The 25,106-nt window shown below is 40.4% G+C and overlaps 1 protein-coding gene across 3 annotated transcripts in view; it reads left to right on the plus strand.

Annotated features, from left to right (window-relative positions):
• The window catches only part of SPNS2 (SPNS lysolipid transporter 2, sphingosine-1-phosphate), a 143,539-nt gene that overhangs the window by 83,610 nt on the left and 34,823 nt on the right, over positions 1–25,106 (plus strand). For all 3 annotated transcript variants that reach the window (XR_008888654.1, XM_056556410.1, XM_056556411.1), the window contains exons 3-7: positions 5,240–5,376; positions 14,803–14,954; positions 18,022–18,088; positions 23,626–23,756; positions 24,826–24,978. Coding sequence is in view for 2 of the 3 variants with exons in the window: in XM_056556410.1 (XP_056412385.1) it covers positions 5,240–5,376; positions 14,803–14,954; positions 18,022–18,088; positions 23,626–23,756; positions 24,826–24,978 (640 nt within the window). In the remaining variant the exon portion in view is untranslated. The remainder of the gene's footprint in view (positions 1–5,239; positions 5,377–14,802; positions 14,955–18,021; positions 18,089–23,625; positions 23,757–24,825; positions 24,979–25,106) is intronic.

Here is a 25,106-nt window from a genome sequence, read left to right on the forward strand (position 1 = left end):
GTCTAAAACATTGATCTCTGTATGGGTGGATTTGCTTGCTGGAATATTACTTGATTTGATTTTTTGGGATTTCTTAGGGTAACTTGAGGCAGATTCTATACGGATTTACACCCGTATTCTGTCTTAAAATCAGCATGGAATCCGAACCATATTGATTTCAATGATAAATCTGTGACCATGTGCAATTTAACTTCAATTTGTCAATTCTTCATGAGGATTCTGTGTGGCGTTATGCCATTGCTCTTTGTAATTCTGCTACATATCTGTTTAGAACAGGATTTCCTCAGCAATTCCTCTAGAAATTCTACTTGACCCTGATCATATTCTTTTAACAATTGACCTGAAGCAACCACTTTCCATAGATGATAATATTACGGTAGCCAATATGACTAGTTAAAAATGTGTACCATTAACTAGCCTTCTCATAATAGACAGATTCATGTTATAAAGGAAGCATTGACATCCTGTTGAACAATCCCTTTGTGTGGTCAATATTGTGGTCTCCCGGTACCGTATTGCATACCGTACCTAGTGTGGTAGTCCCCTAGGTCAGAGTGACTACGCTCAGGTAGGGTCCCCAGGTGGGACAGCCCCTAGTCGCCTCTTTTCTACTTTAATTCTATAGAGTTTATATATGTGTATATTTAATAATGTGTGTATTTAGGATAATGTATAGTATACTTACCTTGTTTAGCGTTGCAGGACCTTCGGTCATGTGACTATGTTAAATCCTCTATGGTATGTTAGAGGACCTTTGGAGGTTCTTGGGTCACATGTTACCCATAATCCTTTGTAATGGTGATTGACACAAGTATTGGACCAATTAGCTCTAGTCCAGCCCCTGCCCATATAAGGGAGCTGTAGCCAATTATCGCTCTCTTGGGTTGCTGCTCTCGTGGATGCCGGACTAGCAGGACGGATCTGCGCAACTTGCAAAGACACGCTAGGCCTGAAAACCTACCGGCCTCAGCTGAACTAAATCGTGAGTTCTAAACTAATCCCCGCTAAAGCTAGCGTGACTACTGGACCGCAACTAAATCCCCTAAATCCAGTGGAACAGTGCATATTATCCTAAAGACTCTAAATTGCTAAAGTCCCAACCTTTGTCAATCTCCAAAGAAAGCTTGCATGTATAGAGACTGTTCCAGTTATGAAGCTTGCATAAAATCTTCAGTAAAAGTTACAACTGTTTCAGCAAACTCTCCGGTTGTGGACATTTCATTATTCTCTACCTCCCTATCGCTCTTGGGAAGGGTGGCAGTAGGACAAGCGTTATTGAGGGGCCCTCACCCTGGCATCACGAATAGCAAGGGTTAACAAGCACCCTTTAGTCACTGCACAGCTACACTCCCATATACCCTACTCCCCCCAGGCTATCACACTATGATCAATTCAGATCTTTGCAAAATTAAGGGACATAATCCCAGGTTAACAATGACATTTCAGGTGATTTAAGTATTTGTATGAAATACATCTTACTAACTTGTATTGTTAAACGTGGTCATCAACATCTCATGTTTGTGTCTGTTCCTATTCCAGACAGAAGCACTGTTAATCTTTACTGCATTGCTGAGAATAGCTAACAAATCTATCACTTGCCCATGAGTGCTGAACGTATTTGTGGCATGCGAGCAGTTGAAATATACATTAATCTATCTGGCTGTTTGCCTTGGAAGAAGTCTCAATTTGCCTTTGACCTCTGGGGCTTCATGGAAATCCTTCCCAGCAGGTGTTGGGCTTTGTGTAAAGTGTTCCAGACTTTGGTTACAAGATTAGATAGCTGTCTCGTGATTATCTTGGAGCAGTGCAGTAATTGAACTTCTCTTAAGAACATCCCGCCAGACTTTCATTGAGAGAGACTCGATAGCGAAGATGGAATCGGGCTGGCCAAATCCCAATTTTTTTATAGGGAGAACTCGAGAAGTTGTAAAATCATGTCATTCTGACTGAATGTTTAGACAGAGCTTCATTTAAGAGTAACACTAGACTTTTATTAGTGATCAAGGTTGTCCACATTCAGGAAGGAATCATCTAAATGTTTTCATATGGGATTCAACTTCTTGAGTATTGGATGTAGTCGTACACTTTACACTAAGTAGTGCCATATGCACAGACCCTGTATGGCAGTACATACAATACAGAAAAACAGGGGGGAAATCTGCAGCACCACCATGTTTTCAGATATGCATACATTAGTGTGTAGATGTGCAAAAGGCAATATATATATATATATATATATATATATATATATATAATGCAAGTTGTGGAGTCCGCTTCACACTGAATGTCCAAATGGCTCACCTGTGCCACAGACCGGCCGGTTCCGCCCTTGGCCCACAATCCAATTGCAAAAAAGAAGAAGGTCCGGCACTTCAGGTGAAGGATTAAAACCAGCTTTCCTTTATTCAAACCTTGACACAGTTCACATACAGAACAACATCTGACGCGTTTCGCCCATGCTGGGGCTTAATCGTAGCTACGATTAAGCCCCAACGTGGGCGAAACGCGTCAGATGTTGTTCTGTATGTGAACTGTGTCAAGGTTTGAATAAAGGAAAGCTGGTTTTAATCCTTCACCTGAAGTGCCGGACCTTCTTCTTTTTTGGATATATATATATATATATATATATATATATATATATATATATATATATATTATTATTATTATTATTATTTTTATTTATTTTTTTTCTTTGTAAAAAGCGTCACAAATAAGAACTTTTCTGTGTGAGCCCGATTTGTATGACAGGTTCTACGTTATTACGTTATGTTACAAGAGTATGTTGTGTTTTATTTGTAAAAGAAGACAAAAAAATATTTTCATAATCCTTTACTATTTTTATTTGCATTCACTCCTCCAGTACATATGTGCGACTAAGTTATATTAACACTTGTCCTGGGGAAATTCATTTCTGTAGACAGTAAAATATGTTGTCATCATGAGTCCTTGAGTGTGGGCTGTCAAAACAAAGAAACTCGTACTTTTTGCCTTTTGGAGCAGATTTCTTTCTCGCTAGCCCTGAAGTACTTAGTCACAAAGGCTGTTCCATAAGCCAAGTTTTCTCTCTCCACTATATTTTGTCTATGTCAGCAGAAATCAGAAATCTATTGTTTACCGAACAACACAAAGCCTTTATTACCTACAGGGAATCTGTTAGCACTTATAGCATATTCAAAAAAGCAGTTTTACTTGCTTTATGGGTTTTAAGTATGCCAAAATTGCTATAATTTATGCAGCAAGTATAGCTAGAGCACGATGCAGAGAGCTTGTTAAAGGGGTACTCCACTGGAAAACATTTTTTTTAAATCAACTGGTGCCAGAAAGTTAAAGATTTGTAAATTACTTCTATAAAAAATATCTTAATCCTTCCATTACTTATCAGCTGCTGTTATTATCCACAGGAAGTTCTTTTCTTTTTGAATTTCCTTTCTGCCTGACCACAGTGCTCTCTGCTGACACCTCTGTCCACTTTGGGAACTGTCCAGAGCAGGATAGGTTTTCTATGGGGATTTGCTTGTACTCTGGACAGTTCCTAAAATGGTGTCAGCAGGGAGCACTGTGGTCAGACAGAAAGGAAATTCAAAAAGAAAAGAACTTCCTGTGGATCATACAGCAGCTGATAAACACTAGAAGGATTAAGATTTTTTAACAGAAGTAATTTACAAATCTGTTTAAAGAGGTACTCCGCCCCTAGACATCTTATCCCCTATCCAAAGGATAGGGGATAAGATGTCTGATCGCGGGAGTCCCGCCGCTGGGGACCCCCGGGATCTCAGCTGCAGCACCCCTCTTACATTACTGCACAGACTTGCTCTGTGCGTAATGACCGGCGATACAGGGGCCGTTGCATAGTGACGTCACGGATCCGCCCCTTATGACTTCACGGCCCGCCCCCTTAATGCAAGTCTATGGGATGGGACGTCACGCCCCCTCCCATAGACTTTCATTAAGGGGGTGTGCCATGACATCATGAGGGGCGGAGCTGTGACATCACAATGCTCTGGCCCCTGTATCGCCCATCATTACACACAGAGCAAGTTTGCTCTGTGCAGTAAGGACAGTGGCGTGCTGCTGCCGAGAAAATATGTCTAGGGGCAGAGTACCCCTTTAACTTTTTGGCACCAGCTAATTTAAATTTTTTTTTCCAATGGAGTACCCTTTAAAGAATCTACACAAATGAGATCATTTAGAAAAGTAATGGTCAGGGGACAAAATGCAACTTGTTTATTCCATAGGCGTATTTTCCCAAATAGATGTAAAGTCATGGGAAACATTAATACCAATGATGTAACTAGAGCTGTAACAACTTCTACAATGTCCAGAGGTTGATGAAACACACACAGACAATTTTTTTACAGTCAGCAAGGTGTGACATACATCTATGTCATTTCTGTGGCACTTTTTGTGTTCTAAATATGCCTCTGTCTAATACCATGCATTTGCCAAGTTGGAGTAACCTAGAATTTACTTTTATCTTCCATGTCCCGACACCTCCTCATATGTAATTTTACGCTTAACCACCTGTTTTCCCTATTCTGTAATAAGGTGCACATGGCAGAAGAGTATCATTTAGTCTAGACAGTAGCATCATCGTAATGATCAGGGCCATTACTTTTGCTGGGCATGCATGTTTTCCTCAATAAGACCACAATGTTACAGTAACACAAACTAACTTACTGTTGGAGAGCATTTGACATGCCTTTAGCCTTTAGCCACATATTTCAAGCTCATAACATTGAATTTTCCAATATTTGTGAGTTAGCTTTCTTTTCATACATATAGGAGGAAATGTATCAAAACCTGTCCAGATAAGATAAGTCATCTTATCAGTAGTACTACAAAATATAAAAGGTTTTTCATAATGACAGTGCCTCTTTAAATGGAGCAACAGGACATATGCCTGATTGTCGGATCATTCTAAGCCCTCCTAGCTATAGTCTTGTGAATAACTGGGGGCCCCCATTCTATCGACCAGTGGGTTCCCACTACTCCACTGTTGTTATTCACAAGGTTTGCTAAATCTCCCCGGTACGTACATCCCTTTCAAATGTTTCTGTTTCTAACGAATATTACTCTTCTAACCTAGCTAGTAGTAAAAACAAGCAATTGACACACTAGGGACCCTGAACATGACATGAATTGGTGTTTTCAGTGTTTTTTGTTGACTCCCTCAGTAACTATGGTTATATAGTCAGTAAGAGTTGTGTTCATCCATCACTAACTCTAATTTCTTTTTCAGTTTTCATCTGTAGCTTCATGGTGGCAGCTCCCATATTTGGTTACTTAGGAGACCGCTTCAACAGAAAAGTGATCCTGAGCTGTGGGATATTCTTCTGGTCGGCAATCACCTTCTCAAGTTCCTTCATCTCCAAGCAGGTAACATATGAATGGACTGAGCTGTGCGCTGGTGAAAGCCCATTAGTCATCTTAGATCACATTGGGCACGAATGCTACATGACAGAATATATAGCATAGTCTTATGTACATCTATCTTTACAGCTTCCTATATCCTGCTAACATATGGTTTCTATTATGTAAGCGAAATGCAGGAATGTACAGATTTTGTCTTGCTTGTTATCAGTAGTGACTGGTCATATGCTCCAATTTCACTCCAATGTGGAAGTTCTGATCTAAAACCACAATACATCGATCATACAGTGTGAAGGTATTAGAGATCCAAATTTCAGTGCTGCAGTTTTTTGAGTTTTTTTTGTAGAACATGACAAGAATGGTAGGATACTACACTATGGCCCTGATTTACTAAGAGTGGAGTGTAGGTTTCTTTGTGGGTTTTAATTCCCTATAATTTATTTTCCACAGTATTTACTAAGGTTTCCCTACATTTTCCACTTTCCCTACATTTTGCTTTTTTTACACATGCTCTGATCTGTCGGGTTTTCCTCAGCTGAAATCCACCATATTTTATGTGGAAACCTTAGAAAATATGTTGGGTTTTTGTGAAAATGTGGAGAACACGCCCCTTTTCTGTGACCATGCCCCCTTTTCATGACGGTCATGTCCCATTTTCAGGTTTTCTTAGTAAAATGGAGAGTTAGTCTGTTTTTTTTTCAATTCTGGCGCAAATTCTGCCGCAAATTTCTGGCGCACAACCCAACAAAACATGTCGAGTTTGCAATAGTAAATGAGGGCCTATATGTTGATGCTACTGGAAGCAAACTTACTTACATCTTAACTATACACCTCTTAAGTCTTATCTCTTAATTATACGCTAAGGTGTTTGTATTCAGGGGGTGTCCATTAAAGTAGTGGACTCTTTGCAGTATTCTGCGGTATAATCTGCTGACGTATAGCTACTACACAGTCCCTAATGCAGTGTGAAGTGAGCCCTAGCCAATTATTAGACATAGAACTACATGTATACATGCCAACTGGTGCTAGAATTATGGCTTTCACTCAAGCCCCGGTGCCTGAGGGAGCCCATAGGCTCCTCTGCCATATAAGAAGATTTCAGTATTATAAATGACACATGGTAGGTGGTCCTGTTATTGATTTAGCATTGGGGTCAAAGAACTTTAAGTTATGCCTCTGAATAGGTCCCTAGGTGTAAATAGTAAGCACAGATAAGGTATATAAACTCCTTCTTAAGTCAACTTTACTAATCTGCTCCAAAATTACCTCCATGTAAAGTCTGTAACTGGGCATTTTGAAAATATTTGAACATCTAGTTAAGTGACATTCTTAGACAGTAATAAAGATATATTTGCTCAGCTGAAAGGGTAACACTGAAGGTATTGTCAGTATTGGAGCAGGATCAGGTGAGCCCATATACTGTGCTAGCACACGGTCCTGGTAATTGCTCGTCTTTGTTATTCCAGAATCCTCTTTTATACGGCCATGGCTCAGACATTGTTTCAACCTGTCAGTTTCTCTTTTGTAGTAATTATGACATAACAGCTCCGGAGAATTACAAGGCTACGTGAGGTTGAAATGTGAGAGGTGTCACATTCCTGCTGAGATTAACTAGAACCCGTAGAGTCACTGCCATTCTAAAGCTTTCCTTTTTATTTTAATATTTGCATTCCAGTTGCACATGTTTTGTCACACCCTCCTGTGATGTTTCCCGCATGAATAAATGTATAGCTCTTTGTTATCATTTCCAAAAGCTCATAGCTGGGCCTAGAGGGCGCAAGTTCTACAGGTCTAGCTTATTAAACAGATTTAACAGGTGACCTCACATGTGGATCACTTACTGCTGCGGTTTATCACACTGATCAGCTATAAAAAGCTTGGAAAGCCGACAGTGTTGCCCTGCAGCGCCTCTACAGAGGAAATTAATAATTGTATAGTCAGTGGGGTATCTATATAATGCAGGACAGAACAGGTCCTCCAAAACAAGAGATGCTTCTTGGAACTGCTCTCCAGTTTGGTTGGGAGATGAGAATTATGTTGAGGGGACCCCTTTGTATGAATCTAATACAGTGTATGAAAATGTATTTTTTGAACCAGGTGACCTCTTTAATGTTCTTGGCATCAATTGCAAAAGCTTTATCAGCTAATGTTCTGTGTACAATGCAACCAAGCCGAGCTCACCTCCTTCCCAATGGTTGTGCAGTGAGCCAGATGCAAAGCAACGGCATAAACAATGAAGCAAAGATGATCCACCAGTTCCGAAGCAAAGTTCAGCTTTATTGTGGGAAAAAGTGACACATCACACAAGTGTAAGCACACTAAAAGTTTAACAGACGCGTTTCAAGCGCATGCACACTTTACATGAGTGATGCCTTACCCTTCTCACATGCTCACTTAAGTGTTTGATCGCGGGGGGTCTGATCGCTGGGACCCCCCCCCCCCCCCCCGATCTTCCTAACGGGGCGCCGCCATAAGCGCTCATGGGGGATGCGGGGAGGCATGAATGCTGCCTCCCCGCCTCTCCCATAGAGATGTATGGAGGAGGCGTGCCGGCCGCAACGTGATGCTGTGGCTTGCACGCCCCCTGCATGGGAGAACCGCGGCCCCGTACAGGAGATCACCGGGGGCCCCAGCGTTCGGACCCCCCGCGATCAAACACTTATACCCTATCTTGAGGATAGGGGATAAGTGTTTATAACGCTGCAGATGTCCTTTAATACTGAAGGGATGGGAGGAGCCAGACTTCACTTCAATCCAGAGTACAGCATGGAAAATGGAAAGATATAATAGATATATCATATAAAACGTTTGGAATATATAAAAACAATACATTTTAGATAACATTGCATGTGAATATCTTTATAATGAATGGTAACTATATCAAATCTAGACAAACAACCTGGGAAACATAAGTAGGCAATGACATGGTTTATAGTCAATAATGGAAGAGCAGCATATGCCGTGCATTCATAGGCATTCATGGGCATCACTGATGAGAAGTTTGTATGTATATAAAGTGCGTCTGTTTATCTTGTTGGTGTGCTGACACTTGTGTGATGTATCGCTTGTTACCGCAATAGAGATGAACTTTACACTGGAAGAGCTGGATCATCTTCTCTTCATGATATAACTTACTAACGTTACATGCTGCTGAATGTATACTTTATAGAAGCATATATATATATATATATATATATATATATATATATATATTTCTTAATCTAGCACAATTAGGGGGTCCTAACTTCATGGCTTAGGCAGGCTGCACCTGAGTGGGGAGACTCTTCTAATGGGTACTGATGTGGAAAACTTTTTTTTTTTTAAGCAACTGGTGCCAGAAAGTTAAACAGATTTGTAAATTACTTCTATTAAAAAATCTTAATCCTTCCAGTACATTTTAGGGGCTGCATACTACAGAGGAAATGTTTTTCTTTTTGGATTTCTCTGATGTCACGACCACAGTGCTCTCTGCTGACCTCTGCTGTCCATTTTAGGAACTGTCCAGAGCAGCATATGTTTGCTATGGGGATTTTCTCCTGTTCTGGACAGTTCCAAAAATGGACAGCAGAGGTCAGCAGAGAGCACAGTGGTCATGATGTTAGAGAAATCCAAAAAGAAAAGCATTTCTTCTGTAGAATATAGCCCCTAAAAGTACTGGAAGGATTAGGATTTTTTAATAGAAGTAATTTACAAATCTGTTTAACTTTCTGGTACCAGTTGATTTAAAAAAAAAAAAAAAAAGTTTTCCACGGGAGTACCCCTTTAATCTTTCAACACTCCAGAAATGGCTCTCAATGCGTAGATGGCATCTCATCATCTCATTTTCCATTCACTGTGAAGGTTCTCGGGTTTTATTTGTCTTACTGTCCCAATTTAATATCCTGAATGAGCCGAAGTATTTTTGTGAATTACATTATCTGAAATAAGCACATTTTCTCACTGTTTTAATTCACTGAATATACAGTGTGAGGATCACAGGAATACAGCGACTCTTCCACCAAAATGAAAACAAAGCTGCCTATTGCCTGTGATAACCTGTGATAAAGGAGCTATGCTATTCCATTAGTCAAAGTCCCATGAGTACTTCATATTACTGTTTTGCTTAGAACATTTTAATCCTGGTAGATACAGTCATGGCCATAAATGTTATTTACATATATATATATATATATATATATATATATATATATATACAGTCATGGCCATAAATGTTGGCACCCCTGAAATTTTTCCTAGAAAATTAAGTATTTCTCACAGAAAAGGATTGCAGTAACACATGTTTTGCTATACACATGTTTATTCCCTTTGTGTGTACAAATAAGATTGTTTCAAGCATGTGATGCTCCTTTAAACTCACCTTGGGCAAGTAACAGGTGTGGGCAATATAAAAATCACACCTGAAAGCAGATAAAAAGGAGAGAAGTTCACTTAGTCTTTGCATTGTGTGTCTGTGTGTGCCACACTAAGCATGGACAACAGAAAGAGGAGAAGAGAACTGTCTGAGGACTTGAGAACCAAAATTGTGAAAAACATGTGTTACTGCGATCCTTTTCTGTGAGAAATACTTCATTTTCTAGAAACATTTTAGGGGTGCCAACATTTACGGGCATAACTGTAATTAGAAAAGCAGATATTCCTGATCCAGCCGATGCATCCAGTCATGAAAATTTCCTGGAGCACTTTGTTATTTGGGGATACAGTATATCTATGTTATTTATAATGTTATCTGTTAAAGACATGCTGCATAACAAAAAGGAGTTGCTCCACCTTAGCTGCTATAACAGCCTTTATATGAGTTATAAGAAAAAAGACAAGAAACTAAAGACTTCAGCTCATGTAATCACACGGAGAAAGGCTTCATTGCATGGAGCACAGGAGGGAACGCCAAGCCATATTCTTGGTTAGTCACAAGGCAATCCAACAAGTGGGGGAAGGGTGCTCCAGCGCCACAAAAATTTAAAGTAATACTTTATTCCGCTACATATTTAAAATGCAAAAAGGCAAGACACAAAACATAGGTGCTCAAGTAAGTTAAAACCCACGTACGCCGACGCGTTTCAAACTATACAGTTCTTAGTCATGGCTAACTATACAGTTCTTAGTCATAGCCATGACTATAAACTTTTTGGATTTTAAATATGTAGCGGAATAAAGTATTACTGTACTTTTAATTTTTGTGGAGCTGGAGCACCCTTCCCCCACTTGTTGGATTGCCTTTATATGAGTGCCCATCTTTAGCTCCCTAGAAAACACAGCCATAATACTGGCATTCGCATGAGCCCTTAGGCTACTGCAGCCCAAAACTGCCAAATGTTGGTTTTTATCGCAAATTGCTGTGGATTTGGAATGAAAACTCTAAATAATAAAAAGAGAGGTGCAGCACTTCTTACGCGGTACTGCTTAGTATGAACGGAGTGGTGCGGCACCCAAACCCCTATTTACTGAACTCACTTTGAGAGGTTGTACTAATAAAAGGCACAAATCTTGTGTAGACGGGAAACAATGAAGTTGCAGCTATACTCCTATCTCAGCGTCACCCTGTGGTGCCTAATGTTAAAACATGTTCAGTAGGAAGGACTTGGAGTGCTTACGGTAGTTATGTCTTAGCGCAGCAGAACATTAAGGGTACGTTTACATGATGGAATTTCCGTGCAGAATTCTTTGCGGAAATTCCACAGCAGCAGAGTTACATTTATGTGTATATTGCAGAGGTTCTAGACACAGTCTGCCATTTATGGCCCTCAAAAGAGTTTATTTCTGAAATATCAATGTACGGTTATTAATGCAAGCTATAGACATGACATGCTGTATGCTTTGCTGGTACTATATCTCTCATTGACTTGTACAGGATTCTCCAATTACAGAGCCATGGGCTACATAATCCTGATGTTACGTGGTCTAAGCATGCGTTCTTCTTCACTTTCTCCTGGTTGATGAAGCATCTTCATCTTGTATTCACAGACACCACCAGATTACTTTGTAGGCATAAAGACAAATATTGGCGTGCAATCCCACAGAGGAGTTACCTATTCTCATGCAGACTGCGTAAATAATATACACAAAGTGCATAGCCTGAAGGACACAGTCCTACAACAAAGCAATGCAAAAAGGTTTTATCAATGTGTAATGACCTGGGTCTCCACCACAATGGCTGACAAGCTTCCTAGAGCTCTGCAGGTCTCATTTCCTAGTCATCGCAAATCCCCGGCTGGATGGCCAAATGATAGCTTAACGTAAACGGGTAGAAACATTTACCGTATATACACACGAGTATAAGCCGACCCGAATATAAGCTGAGGCCCCTAATTTCACCCCAAAAACCCAGGAAAAGTTATTGACTCAACTATGGTGGGAAATACATCATCCCCCCCATGTAATCATCCAGACCCCTTCATCATCACCGCCTGTCAATCCCTTCATCAGTGGTCTTCAACCTGTGGACCTCCAGATGTTGCAAAACTACAACTCCCAGCATGCCCGGACAGCCGTCGGCTGTCCGGGCATGCTGGGAGTTGTAGTTTTGAAACCTCTGGAGGTCTGCAGGTTGAAGATGATTGCGGCCTTCGTCATCATCCAGACACCCCCTTTAGTTTTCTACTCCCCTCGGTGGGAAGGAAGGGTGAGCTGGTCCGGGCCATTTATGCTGCAGGGACCGTCCGGTGGGGAGGGTTAGTCGTTCCGGGCTGTCCATTTTCACCCGGGGGGCCCGTTCATGCGCGTCCCTGTACGTCATCGTCAAGGCAACGTCACTAGTCCGGGGCCGGGCCCAAAGCGCGGAGAAGAGGGCCCCCGGGTGAAAATGGACAGCCCGGAACGACTAACCCTCCCCACCGGACGGTCCCTGCAGCATAGATGGCCCGGACCAGCTCACCCTTCCTTCCCACCGAGGGGAGGTGAGTAGAAAACTAAAAGGGGTGTCTGGATGATGACGAAAGCCGCAGTCGTCTTCAACCTGCAGACCTCCAGAGGTTTCAAAACTACAACTCCCAGCATGCCCGGACAGCCGATGGCTGTCCGGGCATGCTGGGAGTTGTAGTTTTGCAACATTTGGAGGTCCACAGGTTGAAAACCACTGAGAAGGGATTGACAGGCGGAGAGTTCACTCGAGTATAAGCCGAGGGGGGCGTTTTCAGCAATGAAAAACTCGGCTTATACTCGAGTATATACTGTAAGCAAGTAATGGTTATTTGATGTATAATGAAAAGTTATACAATTTTCCCAGTATACATTCTGTATCAATTCTTCACATTTTTTAGATCATTTACGAGACCATCTTATGGTCAGGACAGATTTTTATTCACTGGAAGTAAGCACAGCAAGCAGAGATCTTGAAGGCCGTATATTTACCATACTATGAATAACATTAATTGTTTCAAATATGGAATACACCATTAGAAGTTATGTGATCAGGGGAGAATATCTCAGCACATACAGCATAAAGTTATTTAAATGGAATCCAACAGTAAAAACCTCTTTATGCTTTTTATATGAAATTCAAGACATATGTAAGTGCAGTGGAGGGTTCTCTGAAAGTCCTATTATGACTACATGCAACATGGTGCTATATCACGGCGGTGTGTATGAGCCCTAAGAAACAGTAATGATAACCATTGCCATTTCTTTTCACAATCTAAATCATTCTGAACTATTAAAATTACAGCAACTGAAGACCTGTCACTTTTTAATTTCCATTTCTGTTTGAGATCATAAAATGTCTCTAATGTTTGCGTTGTGGTCTGTAGATGTGTATTCACCTTTTCATATACAATTATTTGACTTTTTTCCGTAAAGCATCCATTTTACAGCTCAAAAACAGGCAAAAAAGGCAGATTTTCCCCTTCATTTTTGCTATTTATTTGAATCTAATGAAAATACAACTGTTTGTTCACACATAAAAGGGATACTCCAGCGCTAAGACATCTTATCCCCTATCCTCCAGAGCATTGTGACGTCACGGCCTCGCCCCGTGTGACGTCACCCTCCGCCCCCTCAATGCAAGCCTATGGGAGGGGGCGTGACAGCTGTCACGCCCCCTCCCATAGGCTTGCATTGAGGGGGCGGGGCGTGACGTTACACGGGGCGGGGCCGTGACGTCACAATGCTTCGGCCCCCGTGATCACCAGTAATCAGACCCGGAGCGAACATGCTCCGGGGACTGATTATAACAGGTGCTGCGTGCAAGATCACGGGGGTCCCCAGCGGCGGGACCCCTGTGATCAGGCATCTTATCCCCTATCCTTTGGATAGGGGATAAGATGTCTTAGCGCTGGAGAACCCCTTTCATTTTATAGCTACGAGCGGTTTGGCAGTAAAATTAACACACGTACATTATCCTGCACATATGCGCAGGATTTGAAGCTGCGTTCAGTCGTTTAGTTCATATAGAAATTGCAGCGTAAAATCCTGTGTATCAAATATGCGCAGGATACTGTACATGTGAAGAGACCATTAGGGTACGTTCACACGTACAGGATCTGCTGTATATTTTTGCTGCATATTTTGTACAATTGATTTTGCTACCCATTAACTTCTATAGGTGTTTTCCTATTAAAAATGATTGATGACCTATCCTCTGGACAGGCTATCAATAGTTGATCAGTCGGCCTTTGGAATGAACAGGGCCACCTTTCCAATCACCTAAAAATTTGGCTGCATTTTGGGACATATTTTGGGCTGTGAACAGCTCAAAATACATCCCACTGGTAAACAGCCCTTTTTATAGGCAAGAGCTTTTGCTATATTTAAAATGGGGCTAAATAGGTGGGAAAATCTGTCAAATGACCACCCAAAAGAAAAAAAAGACACAAAAAGTCTGAAAATCTCAGATGTTTATGGCTAAATTAATTTTTTAAGCCATAAAATCATAACACAGAAAATAGTGTGTGAACATTGCTTAACAGTCATTACAAGTACCCAGTCATGTATATATATATATAGTCCATATTTTGATGATTTTTAGTCTTTTTTCTTTTTACAATGTATTTAGGTTATATAATTTATATGATAGTAGTATGTAACCTTTTTTTATCCATTTACTATGGTTTCCTTTGTATACCGCAAATCCTGTAGTATGTTAGCGCTTTATTAGCCAGTAATAATGATGTGTATTTGTTTGCAGGCGAAAAGCAAATTTACTGTAAGATTAAATATGCTGATCAATGTAAAGGCTGAGACACAACAAAGCCGTGTAATGATTCTGCCATGTTTATTGTGATTGTCTGGCTGATAATAGGACCCCTGCCGGCAGAGATACACCCTGCTTCTTCTGCCTTATACTTGTGTATTCCCATGACATGTCCCCTTACCAGTTACTGTGGTAACCGAAGAAAATTGCTTATGTCTTAACTCTTTCTAAACTGGAAGGAATCAATACTGCACATGTGCAGTGTATACTTTATAATGATAACGTGTGTATACATGTCTTCTTTTCAGTATTTCTGGCTGCTTGTACTCTCCAGAGGGCTTGTGGGCATTGGGGAGGCCAGTTATTCAACCATCGCTCCCACCATCATTGGAGATCTGTTTACCAAGAACACCCGCACCCTTATGCTGTCAGTCTTCTACTTTGCTATCCCTCTTGGAAGGTAATGGCTGTTACATGAAATGCACTGCACTGCATATGAAGAGTATTCACAAGGGACTATCCTTAGTCAGCTAGCCAATGGAGCTATTTATAGGCAGCCACTCTCTATAGGAAGCATGCACTGTACATGTGTCAGAGCTTTGTGGTTTTGTCTTAACACATTAACCCATTGTTCTCGTGTGTCAAGTAAGAATAGGGTTTAAAAAAAAAAAACTACGGCCCATGCAAGAGGCAGTTTTTCTTTACATTTGATAAAAGAGCTTATATAACAACTATTGCCTTCTCCAAATCACCAAAACAAAATATAAAAGTAATTGTGCAGACATAACACTAGCATACAGGATTTGCATTTCCACGACTAAGATGACTCTCCATCTTAAGTATGTCCTCATAGGTCACTCAGCATCACTACGAGTCTATGGTCTGCCCCCCCCCCCCCTCAGGAATATGTCTGCTGAACTCTGCTGAAAAAGTCCTCCTTCTGCCTTGTATAGAGATTTCTGCAGCAGAAGTTTCATTGTTTTCAATGGGACTGTACTCCATACCTTAACTGTGGGGTCCCAGCTCACTGACATTACCGATTCCCAGCACTCACATATTCTTAGTCTACTGTTGGATTTTTTAAGCTGCATTGAGACTTTAAATGAGGCTAAATAGGTCTTGCCATCTACTTAGATTTTATAAAGAACTATGAGACTATAAAAACATGAGAGCTGGGAATGTACTCCTTTACTATGCTCAGAAAATCCAAGGTACAGGGTTTATACCAGTTCACCACAAAAATATAAAAAGGACGGAAAGGAAAAAGAACAAACATAACAGGCGATATATGCAGAAACATGCCTCATGTATGGTTAATCCGTGGAAAAAGACAACCAAACTAGGCATGCAGTACAGTACTAACTGCGTGATAAAAGAAGCTGTGTTGTTCTTATTGCCATCTCAGATGCCAAACACCTTGCAAATGAACTAAAGCAGAAAGGTAACAGAATAACAGTAAAAAAAAACTAAAACATGAAATAAAGAACACCAGTAACCCACCACACCCATCAGTTTCCATTTACTGTTTGTTATTTCCAATACTCTTCTGATTTGTATTGAAACTACAAGCCATTTAAATGTGTTGTGTTATACACTGTATTGTTTTAGTGTTATAATAAGAAAAAAAAATGTCCTGTTATGTAAAGTATAGAAATGTTCCCAAAAGAAATGTGCATCTAAGCAATACCATTTCACCTGAATGCAGCAGTTGTCAGGTATTTGGCAGTATTTAGGAACCTATGTAAGGCTGGGTTCACATATGTCCGGCATCCGGCATAGGTGAACTCAGCCTAAATCTCGACGCAACTGATGCCACAACTGATGGCAACTTTTCATCAGTTGTATGGCATGCGGCGTTCATTGTTTCTGGGCAACGGACAGGGGAATGCAGAAAGCTGCGTTCCCCTGTCCAGTGCCCTCCGGCATGTCCAACCATCCGGCGTCAAAATTGAGACGCTGGATGATTGTGAACTATCCCATTCAAATGAATGGGATCAGTTCTAGCATCAGTTTCCCTCCGGTGCACGCCGGAGGGAAACTGTGCCGGACGACTGATATATGTGAACCCAGCCTTACCTGCAGTGGTAGACTGACCATTTGGGCATTAAAGCAATGCTTGAGGTTATCTTGGTCAGAATGGTCCCTTCAATTTAGGTCCAATAAAGGGGTTATCTCATGAAGGCAACGCCAATCCATTTACCCTATTAAGGAATGTACACATCAAAGAGGGGGCTCCCACTCAATGACAGTTACCGTGTACAATGAGAGTATTCCATGGACCATCATGCGTCTAAAGGTCTGCCATGTACCACTACATTACCCCTGCAGCCCCCCGATTGTTAGGTGTATCATACAGTGGTTGTTGATAAGGGCCCTTGTACAGTATTGTCTAGAGCCCTAGCCCCCACTTTATTCATCCCAGGTTGACTGTTATTTAGTTTAGCTGATGTAGATGTTAACTTTGAAAATTAATACTTTGGGACACAGAATTGCAGTGAAACGCAGTGCTGTGCACATTTACATCCAAGCTTAGGTCTTCCAAGCAAAGTGTCGCGTAAGCGCAACGGCATACCTTACTGTGCATGCCAATGTAAGAATAAATCCAGTGCGTAGGACAAGCCAAGTTACAGAATAATTCCAGTGTTATCTCATTAAACTGGGAACATTGTTAAAGTAGTTCTATGTTTAGTTAGTAAAGCTGCTTAGAAACTTTATATTTTTTCCTCATATGCATCCAGCAATGTAATCTGCACATCCTATAGTACTTTATGTCAAAATAATCTCATTGTATGACATTATGTCATGTATCTATTGGCATGGTGGTCTTTTGTGGACTTGACTTGAAAGTCTTTACTTTGGCTTTAATTTAGATGCTTGATATGTTCATTGTGAGGCTTCGCACACATATAATCCTTCAGTGGCAATATATGTATATATATATATATATATATATATATATATATTCATGTTTACCAAACTATCACTTGAACACTACTTACATAAGCCAGCATGGAGTCCCTGTACAATACCTGACATTTGCACTTGAAGGCACCAGACTGGGTGGCAGCTAGGTTCCTGTTACCCATTTCCTTTACTAAAGTGTCACTGTCAGACAATTTCCTCCCAAATAAAGCAATAGAAGTCTACCACCAATCACTGTAAACAGCTGAGAGTCAGCAAGAGAGCCGCCAAATGTATGCAACCGCTTATTCCCCATCCATTCTAATGCAAACTGTAAATACATAATAACATGTTAAATTCATTTGTATATAGAGTATGTATTACTGTTAAATAATTCAAGGATTTTATTTAATGTCAGCTGAAAATAGTGAATGTATATAAAGCTTTTCCATAGTCATTTGTTGATCATTCTGTATCCCTTTTATTTTGTCTCTCAATGTCTGGAGACCTGTCTGGTATGACAGATTTACACTGTATAGTTTTATCTGAATTAGTCTTAACTCTGTAAGGAAAGTTTATAGGTTTTTAATCAATTACCTCCCCCCCCCCCCTTTCTTTACCCACAGTGGCTTAGGATACATCACCGGCTCGAGTGTCAAGCAAGTAGCAGGGGACTGGCGCTGGGCATTGCGGGTAAAGTACCAACATTAATTTGTTCTAATTAAGTATTGTATTCATAAGGATAGTATAAGTCAATAAAATTTTTCGTCCAAAACAAAACATCTTCAAATGCAACTTTTAGCCTGGCTGTCCCTGCTTGTTTCTCATTAAGCTTTTATTATTGTTCTTATTTTTGTCACATGTTATGTGTTTAGTCTACACTTATGTACAGCTCGCTGAAAAAATAATAATAATAATAACACAGGAAGATCCCATAGATTTCTTTAGAACTGCCCTACTAATAATACTGTGAAAATACTACCAAATATACTCGAGTATAAGCCGAGTTTTTCAGCACGATTTTTCGTGCTGAAAACACCCACCTCGGCTTATACTCGAGTGAACTCTCCGGCCTAAACTAAAGGGGGGGGGGGGAGGGTGTCTGGATGATGACGAAGGCCCGGGCAGTGGTCTTCAACCTGCGGACCTCCAGATGTTTCAAAACTACAACTCCCAGCATGCCCGGATATGCTGGGAGTTGTAGTTTTGGAACATCTCGACGTCCGCAGGTTGAAGACCACTGTTAAATCAGACATTGACAAGTGGTGATGATGAAGGGGGTGGTGTGAGATGATGACAGGGGGATGATGACAGGCGGCGATGATGAAGGGGGGTGTAGGAGGATGACAGGCGGTGATAATGAATGGGGGGGTAGAAAAGAGGGGGATGATGACAGGGGGATGATGATGAAGGGGGGATGATGACAAGGTAATGATGAAGGGGGGGATGATGACAGGCGGTGATGATGAAGGGGAATGTTGATGACAGCCGGTGATGATGAAGGGGGGATGATGACAGGCGGTGATGATGACAGGCGGTGATGATGATGAGGATGTTAATGACGGGGGTCTGGATGATGAAAGGGGGGATGATGTATTTCCCACCCTAGGCTTATACTCGAGTCAATAACTTTTCCTGGGTTTTTGGGGTGAAATTAGGGGCCTCAGCTTATATTCGGGTCGGCTTATACTCGAGTATATACGGTACTTTAGATGGGGGGAAGGAGAGAGGGATTTAATTCAGCCTATTTTTTTGGTATTTGTTTATATTTTCCCCTGCATCATATGGCCTACGGAGAACTATGGGTTTGACTGTAAAACAACTTAGGTTATAGTCACATGCGCATCGTAACCTGTTTGGGAAGCTCTATTGCAGATTTTGCTTAAATAGCGCGACCCTAGTGGAACAAAAAAAATGCTGCAAGCTGTCAATTTTTGTCTGGACAGATTATGTTTAAAAAGACACCAGACTGAAACCAGACAGACCCCATTAAAATCAATGAAATCCTCCAGTGTCTGGTGTTTTCTGGTACTGAACAGAGTCTGTGATGTAGCCTCTGAACCAGATGTGAATGAGGCTTAAAAGGGTTGTCCAGGATTAGAAAAATATTGCTTCTTTTTTGCAAAAACAGCACCACTCCTGTCCACATGTGTCAGCTCAGTCCCATTCACTGCAATGGAGCCGAACTGCAATTCCAGACACAAGCTGTGGACAGGAGTGGTGCTGTTTTTTTGCAAGAAACAAGCAGCGTTTTTCTAATCCTGGACAATCCCTTAAACCTTCCAAACTATTCCACCATTATGATAGTTTTGTACTGTTCTAATGTATGTTGCAAATACAGAATAACTTAGTGAATGCTATATATAGAACAAAATGTGAGTGAGATTTTATTTCCCATATGTTTATTTTTTCCAATGGTTTCCAAGGCTTTCATATCCCTGGCATCAAGTACTGGCATCTATTACTCCTATGGAGGCTTCTCCAATATAGTAGAACAGATGTACATACCACATGGTAGGGGCTGCAAGGTTCCTTAGACAGAAACAATATATATTTGTAAGCAATTTCACCATTTATTATAAATTAAATCCAATGTGGCCTTTGTTGGTTTAGACCAAGCAGCATGTTTCCTTGCCAAGGAATGCCAAGCAATAGGCAGAGCATTGCATCTAAGGTTCTGAACAGCAGATTCAGATGTAATGATTGTAAAGAATCTATGTGAGTCATTGCTTTGTCAGCATTACTACACTGTGCTCAGCATCGTTCGGAATTAGGGCATGTTTTAAAGGGGTTTTCCGGGCAAAAATATTTTATCCCCTATGTAAAATATAGGGGATAAGGTGTCTGATCGCGGGGGGCCCACTGCTGTGACCCCCGCGATCTCCCTGCAACACCCGCATTTTATGCGGGTGCTGAATCTCCAGTTTCAGAAACCTCCAGCTTTCCGGGACTGGGGACGTCACGCCAGTATAGGGGATACAATGTTTTTGCCCGGAATACCACTTTAAGGTATACCCTCCTTACTTATATGTATTTTCACTTTTGTAGGCAGCAGATTTTGTGTTGCTTTTGAACACACATATAGCCACCTTCAATGGGACTAACCCAGGGGAGATTTATCAAAAACTGTGCAGATGAAAAGTGGTGCAGTTGCCCATGGCAACCAATCAGATCGCTTCTTTCATTTTTAAAGAGACCTGTGAAAAATGAAAGAAGCAATCTCATTGGTTGCCATGGGCAACTGCACCTCTCTTCCTCTGCATAGTTTTTGATAATTCTCCCCCACCTATGTCCAGATTACCTGATGTAGTTTCCGCACAGTATTTGCTTGGAAGTCGGGTAATTTTTTTTCTTTTAAATTTATTCATAAAGAAGTCAATTCAGTGCAGATTGCCAGTGCACTTCACTTGGATTTTGACATAGAATATGCACAGATTTCCAAGTGTTAATCCACATGAAACGGTGTGGACACGGAATATCACATTTTAAAGGGGTACTCCACCCCTAGACATCTTATCCCCTATCCAAAGGATAGGGGATAAGATGTCTGATGGCTGGGGTCCCGCCACTGGGGACCCCCGCATTCTACCATGCGGCACCCACCTGTAACGGCTTCCGGAACCACTGGAGGCCCTCAGGCTAATACCATCCCGATCGTGACATCACGACTCCGCCTCCGTGTGACATCACACCCGCCCCCTCAATGCAAGTCTATGGGAGGGGGCGTGACAGCTGACCGCATGGTAGAATGCGAGGCCCCAGCGGCGGGACCCACGCCATCAGACATCTTACCCCCTGTCCTTTGGATAGGGGAGAAGATGTCTAGGGGTGGAGTACCCCTTTAAGAAAGGAATTCTTTTACAGGGCTTTCTGTTTAAAGAGCCAGATATTCTTCAAAACCATTAAAATGTTGATGGAAATCTAACAGATCACATTATAAGTTAAGGTCCATCAGTATTGGTTGTAATCCACTCAAATGTGGCATAGCTGTCATGGCTTCAAAATAAATGGAAGCCAAGATGCTCGTGTGAACACATCAAACACGTATAGTCATTTTGCTTTGCTATTGCAGTAAAAAATGTAAAACCTTTTTTCATAAAATGCTCGTAAAGACAAGTCGCGTTCTCTCAGTATTGGACAAGGTCCCTTGAACCTGCACTTCAGCGGTGAGATCCGAGGAGACTGTGCTTGACAATAAGCAATGGCATTATTTCCGATCCCGATCAGTAGCAGGCACTGAATGGTTCTCACCCCCATCTCTATGCCACTTTTAGCCGTCTAGGATTATAACAAAGACTCTTTCCTGTTTTGAGGGGGAAAAAACAACAAAGCTGGTTTCCAGAGCTTTAGCGCTGACCTCTTCCATTTCACATTTCCCCTTTTTTTTCATCTAAGTGCGAGCATTGCTTGTTTGGTCATAAATCTGATTTTAAGGCTTAAAACAGGAAGCATTGCTTCTTCACCTTTGACTCATTCTCTTTAATACTTTGTTGGCAGATCCACTATGGAACTAGGGAGTTCTAGCTATAGTTAAGTTATATTTCTGTCCTTACTGAATGGCCAAAAATAGGGAAAGTTTATTGTTTTTAGGTTTCTGGTAGTCTTCAGTGCTTTTCCCAGAACTTATATATTAGTAAGAAAGAGATGTGGCTTGAATTTACTGCTCCATTGTAAAAACGACTTGGCTGTTATATCGCTCACACATACATAAAGTTATTTCCACCCCAAAATGTTCTAATGTATTAAGGGATAACAACATTTGATTAAAGGATATATAGATGTAAAGTACAGAAAGAACGAAAACAACGGCCCAGAGTTATTATCATGAAATCAACACTTAAACAGTCAGTTTGTGCCAAATTTTTTGTGCAAAACCTGCTGAGAAAGTGATGATTTCAATGTAATATTTATGCAATAAATTTGCCCTAAATTAAATAAATACCTATAGCCATTTTATAGCCTCATGTCATTTTTTGTAAGTTTTCCTTTATTAAATGTTTTAATAATATTTTGAAATAAAAAAATGTTTTTTAATGAAATGTTTTTATATTTCTATGAGCTGAGTTTGCTTCATACATGGTGGACACAAGATTTGTCCCTTTATATACATAATGGACAAGTATGTGGCACACTAGGCATGTAGATAATAGTGTATAAGTGTCAACACAACTGCCAGATGTGGTGGTGCACGTGGAGGCATCACATCCATATATAGATAATATATAGAACATTTTCTAGAAAATATATTCCCAGCACTCACCAAGTTGTATGCAAGTTCATGTTTTCATTTACAAGGCATCATATGATACGAAGGACCTATTTTGGCACCAAAACACGTCCTTTGTACCATATGATGCTTTGTGAATGAAGACACGAACTTGCATACCACTTGTATAGGTATGTAGACAAATTCGTATGAAACAGTCTGTGGGCACGCATTTGTCTCCCCAAAAAATATGAAGTAAAAAAATAAAAACAACATATATTATTGATCACAATAATGAATGCATCACAATAATAAATGCAACATGTGTAACATGTGTAAGGCTGGGTTCACACTACGATTTTCAAATACGGTAACCGTATACTGTTTTCCACAAAAAAACGTATCCGAAACCGTATGCATAGAGAATGCATTGTAAACCGCATTCCAAATGTTGTGTACGGTTGCATCCGTTTTGCCTCGGATACGCAACCGTAGGCAAAAACGCTGTCGACCACTTTTTTGCCTGCGGTTGGAAAACCGTATGCGAACCGTATGCGGTTCTTTTAACATTGTTGTCTATGAGAACCGTACACAGAATTTCAGAATACAGTTGTACACGGTTTTTCTAATCCATTTTTGGAGTTGACACATGCGCAGATTGGAATTTCAATTGAACAATAGTAACTTTATTAAATTTCTGGAAAACTAATTCCAACAAAATAGCAAAACCTTTGGCAAAAACGGATGCAAACGGATAGAACCGTACGGGGAAAAACCGTATACGTTTTAATTTGGAGTCATACGGTTGTATACGGTTGCATACGGTTTTTGCCATACGTTTTTTAGTGGAAAACCGTATATGATAACCGTATTAGAAAAATGTGGTGTGAACCCAGCCTAACTAAGACAAACATGATTAAAAATTGGTAAATCGGGGTCAATGGCTATACATGCCACATACATTTTTTGTTGAGTTCTATATAGAACATCATGTAAAAAAACACATTTTACAAATGTCTTTTAGGTCTCACCAGTGCTTGGTATGATAACTGGCACTCTAATACTGATATTTGTACCAGCGGCAAAAAGAGGACATACAGAACAGCTAAAGGGACGGAGTTCTTGGTTCCGAGACATGAAAGCACTGGTCAGGAAGTAAGTAACTACCCTAGAGGGAAACAGAAAACAAGAAGTGGATTGAATGATTGGTACCCCACCTTGTATGTGGAGTATTATGTCTGCCTTTGCTGAGACATATGCAAGCTGTTTCAGTCTACTTAGGCCTCACCATGTAAAGAATATGACATTCTTCTACATAGACTCTAATGTTTATATGGAATAATTGCAATGCTCTGAATAATACAAGAGGTACATATTTAATGTTCATTATTTCATAGGAGATGGTTGAAACTATGGTATATATTTCCTATATATTAACAAACCTTGAATACTTAAAGGGGTTATCCAGGAAACAAACTTTTTTTTTATATATCAACTGGCTCCAGAAAGTTAAACAGATGTGTAAATTACTTCTATTAAAAATATCTTAATCCTTTCAGTACTAATGAGCTGCTGAAGTTGAGTTATTCTTTTCTGTCTAAGTGCTCTCTGATGACACCTGTCTCGGGAACTGTCCATAGTAGAAGCAAATCCCCATAGCAAACCTCTTCTACTCTGTGCAGTTCCCGAAACAAGCAGAGATGTCAGCAGAGAGCACTGTTGGCAGACAGAAAAGAAAAACTCAACTTCAGCAGCTGATAATTATTGGAAGGATAAATATTTTTTTTAATATAAGTAATTTACAAATCTGTTTAACTTTCTGGAGCCAGTTGATATATATATATATATATATATATATATAAATAAAGTTTTTTCCTGGAATACCCCTTTAATGCCAGAATACTTTAATCTTTTATACAAGTGGCTTAATACGTATAACATTTTTAGCTAAGAAAGCTATAAGATTGGCAAAGACTCAACACTGAGACTCCTAAAAATTCAAAATCTGATGTTTATAGCCCATCACAATAGTGGCCACATGGCATCATTCCATATTTTACTGGAAGGTGATTTCATGTATCGGCAGTAACACAGTTTGGCTAAATGAGTTGTGTATAATGGCAAAAACCCCAGAAAGTGCAGAATCAGTTAGCGGGTCGCATCTGGCCAGCTGGACAGAGTATTTCAAGCACTTATTTTGTACTTTTCCTATTTATTTTCCCAGTCGCAGTTATGTCTTCTCTTCGCTGGCAACATCAACTGTGTCATTTGCAACTGGGGCTCTCGGTATGTGGATTCCTCTATATCTGTATAGAGCCCAAGTTGTACAGAAAACAGTGGAGCCGTGTAATTCTGGACCCTGCAGTGACAAAGACAGGTAATTCCATGAATTTGTAGGTATTAAGCTTCTGCATTTTTATGGATTCATTTACTACAGCAATTTATGTATTCCTATAATCCTTATCTTTTGTGTGCTATACATTTTCCTGGTTTTGTGCTGTATTA

This window comes from Hyla sarda, chromosome 2 (assembly GCF_029499605.1).
Source record: "Hyla sarda isolate aHylSar1 chromosome 2, aHylSar1.hap1, whole genome shotgun sequence".
NCBI lineage: Eukaryota > Metazoa > Chordata > Amphibia > Anura > Hylidae > Hyla > Hyla sarda.